The 3,717-nt window shown below is 48.7% G+C and overlaps 1 protein-coding gene across 1 annotated transcript; it reads left to right on the plus strand.

Annotated features, from left to right (window-relative positions):
* Positions 1-1,625: 1,625 nt before the first annotated feature.
* LOC309681233 (duodenase-1-like) lies at positions 1,626-3,460 on the plus strand (the record flags this gene model as incomplete). The annotated part of the gene is made up of 4 exons (XM_082495067.1): positions 1,626-1,753; positions 2,239-2,380; positions 2,503-2,763; positions 3,281-3,460. 4 exons carry the CDS (start codon positions 1,626-1,628, stop codon positions 3,458-3,460), a joined length of 711 nt encoding a protein of 236 aa, XP_082351193.1.
* Positions 3,461-3,717: the final 257 nt, after the last annotated feature.

Raw genomic sequence — 3,717 nt, forward strand, 5'->3', positions numbered from 1 at the left:
TCACTTTGCTGAGGTTCAGTTTTTTAAAAGCCGTCTGCCTCTGGTACACTCTACTCCACTCCTGGCAAGGGACAGACAATGTGTCTTCATTTTCATGAAAGTTAACCTGCAGTTCGTGCCCAGGTTCTGGTCTGCCGAGCACACACAAAGCGTGGGTGATTGCTCAGCTTGTGCTTTACGGCCAATCAACCAAGCACCTCCAAGCTGAGATTTCTGTGTTGTACTGGTTATGGCTGGCATGGACTTAAATTTCTCCATCATAGCTTGTCTGGGGCTATGTATCAGATGTGTGCTGAAAGTGGTGTTGATAACACAATGATGTTCTAGTTATTGCTGAACACTACGTCAAGGCCTTTTCTGCTTCTCAGACTGTCCTGCCAGTGAGCACACACAATGCATGGGTCCATGCTCAGCTTCCACCATCAGTACCTCCAAGCCGAGATTTCCCTGTGAATCTTGGAGCAGTCAGTTCCAGGGATGCCATCAGTCTGTTGATGTGACTGGGATGGCTCAGGTTTGTGTCTCTGCTCTTCACAGTCCTCCGTGATTGCCTGAGAGGGTCCTGAGGCCTCAATCACTTCCCATATCCCTCCTGACACATACCGAGAGGCAGTATGCATTCTCAGAGCTCACCTTTAAAAACATTGCCCCGGTTGCAGCCATTGCCATTGCCATTGAGATGCAACACACACAGGTCCACTCTGACCCTTCCGCTATTTCCAACAGAAAAATACATGGGTGCACAGGACAATGATTCTATAACGGCACCACCAAGCAGGGCCCAGACATGCCCCAGCCCACGTGCTCAGGAGTGTGGCTGCACAGGCCCCTTCAAGAGGCCACAAACCTTGCGGCATATCTTCTCTCCGGGGAAGACACAGTCTCTTCACAGTTGTGTGAGTTACCATCTGGGAGAGGAATTGTTGAGAACATCAGCACTTTGCTGGAAACATCAGAATATGGAAGAGGGCTGTGGGGCTACTCAAGTGTTTATTAACATTCCGTGCTGCAGCTTGGTGTTGTCTGAAATGTCTCCTCAGTTTGTGTCTGTGCTCCTCCAACAAAACAATCTCACACATCACGGAAAGCAATGTGGTTTGCAGTTTTCTGCTTTATCTCTCAGTGGGACAGAAATTGTGTGGTTAAAAAGCTTCCAGGAAGCAGATGAAATCAGATTAGATGTCGTGTTGGCAGGCTGTAGAAGAATGAAAAGGTGAAAGCTGGAAAAATCATGGCGCAAGTTCTGATGTAATGCACATTAAGGTATATGAAGTAGAGAAAGGGGATTGGAATGGTCAGTGTGCATTTACTAAGGGTAAAACAGGCCTGATCTATGTGCTTACTTTCTCTAATTACGGCATTATGGATGGGGGGAGCAGCGAGTGCCACTTACCTTGACTTGAAGCAAGGCTTCTGACATTGTCTCCCAGGATTTTCTTCTATCTAGGTTAGGATGCTATGATCTGAGTGAGTGGACAACTGAATGGGTAATAACAGGTTAGAGCATCAGGCTCAGAGAGTGGTGGTGGTGCTTAATAGGGCATACTCTACCTGGAGGCCTGTAACAAGTGGAGTACCATAGGGGTCTACACTGAGAAGAGGTTGAGGGAACCAGACTTGTTCAGATGGGAGAAGAGGAAGACTTGGGAGGACCTAACAGCATCTTTCCAATACCTGCAAGCAACCATCAGGAAGATGAAACCAGGCTCAACACAGCAGCAGATGGTGAGAGCATGAGAAATAAAGATAATGGGTAGGCATTTATACTTAAAGAATTAAATAGAAGAGGTTCAGGCCATATTTAAGGGAAAACTTTTCCACCATGAGAATTGTGACGTATTGGAGTCATTTGCCCAGAGAGGCAAACCTCCAGGTAGAGGTTTGACTGTCTAGGCTCATGGTCAAATTGGACCCAGGGCAACTGAGGGACTGAGGTCCTGGTCTGGACTTCAGGCACAGGAGGGCTCTCTGTGAGCCAAGACTTCCCCTGTGAGTTGCAGGCACTGTCTGCCAGGGGCTGTGTAATCCCTGGAGACAGGACTCCTTGGCAGTGGTCTCCTGGTCCATGGTTGCAACCATGGCTCAGAGCTACTGTTGGAGAAGAGTTGCCAGTGTCTCCCATTCTTTGCTACCCTTTTGTCTTCGGAGTGGGAAAACTCTGTCCTGTGTTACCGTGGGGTAAGTGATGCCATGTGGTTGTGGTCAGTTCAGCTGGAACATGTTGGTGTTTCCTGGCAGGAACGTGAGTGTCACTGTGATCCTGGGAGCCCACAATCTAAAGAGGAAGGAGCCAAGCTGGCAGGTGTTCCCCATTAAACAGTGGGTCATCCACCCCAAGTATTCAGTATATACCAATGAAAATGACATCATGCTGCTGAAGGTGTGTGCTGCCACCACAGATACTTGCTGACCAAGGGGTCTCCCCCTGCTCACTTCCCCAACCCCATTAACTTGTTCCCATTCCTTTGCCTGCTCTAACCCCATGTTCTCTCTGCTTGGCAGCTGAACGTAAAGGCCAAAATGACTAAGGAAGTCGCTCCTATTGACTTGCCCAGTCACAATGAGAAGGTGGATCCAGGAACTATGTGCAATGTGGCTGGCTGGGGTATCATATCACTACCAAATACAACGACTACTGTGCTGATGAAGGTGGACTTGAAAGTGCAGGAAGGCGAAGTGTGTGAGGATTCTTACAAAAAAAACTATCTGGAACAATCTATGATCTGTGCTGGTGACGAGACTGTCAAAAAGGGAACTTTCAAAGTAAGTGTTGTTTTGGCTCCAAGCTTGGGAAGAGGTTGGGACTAGACAGTCAGGTTGGTTCTCAGGCTGGGGGCGAAGGGGATTAAAATGAACTAGATTCTTCAGGACGATGTGCAGAGGCTCTCTCGCGAGGTCTGACGCCCAACTCTCAGCATCGTGTGCCTTTTTACATGCCTGGGGATATTCTATCCAGCGTAGCCACTGCCCCAGCAGCCTGCAGATCTGGTGTCAATCCTTCGCCATATCCTCCTGACACCCTGGGGTGGCTTGGATATTTCCACACGTCTAAAGTGGGACTAGATTCTTCTTTTCGGGGATGTGAAGGCAGGTTTTGAATCTCAGACACGGATCACCTTAGAGGAGTAGGAAGCTACAAGGCTTGCGGAGCTGGGTCTGGAGGGAGATGGTCGAACGAGGAGGTTCTTCATGTGGAGGGAGGCAAGGCTAGATTCTTTGTTGGAGCAGAGGGAGCTGTGCTCTGACATGTCTGACCTCTCCCACTCCTTTTACCTCACAGGGTGATTCTGGTGGCCCATTAGTCTGCAAGGGAAAGGCTCACGGCATTGTTTCTTATGGTCCCAAACATTGCGTCTTCCCTGAAGTATTTACCAGAGTCTCCTATTTTGAACCCTGGATACGTCAAGAGCTGAGGAAGTTTGCACTCCAAGACTTACCTGACTCACCCTTCTCTGACTAAAATTCTCAGTGCCCCATTTCCACAAGGCATCAAACATCTGCTGATGCTCAGCAGCTTCCAGGGGCCGCTGAAATATAGTCAGAGATGCTCTCAGGGCACATGCACAGGCTTTTGCACCAAGGAATATCTCCATGGCAAGGTAAAAACACAGGTCCCAGGTACACACAGTTTCACATTATTCCCTTCCTCTCACTGCTGCCCAACAGTGCTGCCTCCTGCTCTGCTTTCTGGTCACCAATAAAAGCATGTTCAAACTT

The sequence above is a fragment of the Vanellus vanellus genome, assembly GCF_965231255.1.
Source record: "Vanellus vanellus genome assembly, chromosome: 24".
NCBI classification, from domain to species: domain Eukaryota; kingdom Metazoa; phylum Chordata; class Aves; order Charadriiformes; family Charadriidae; genus Vanellus; species Vanellus vanellus.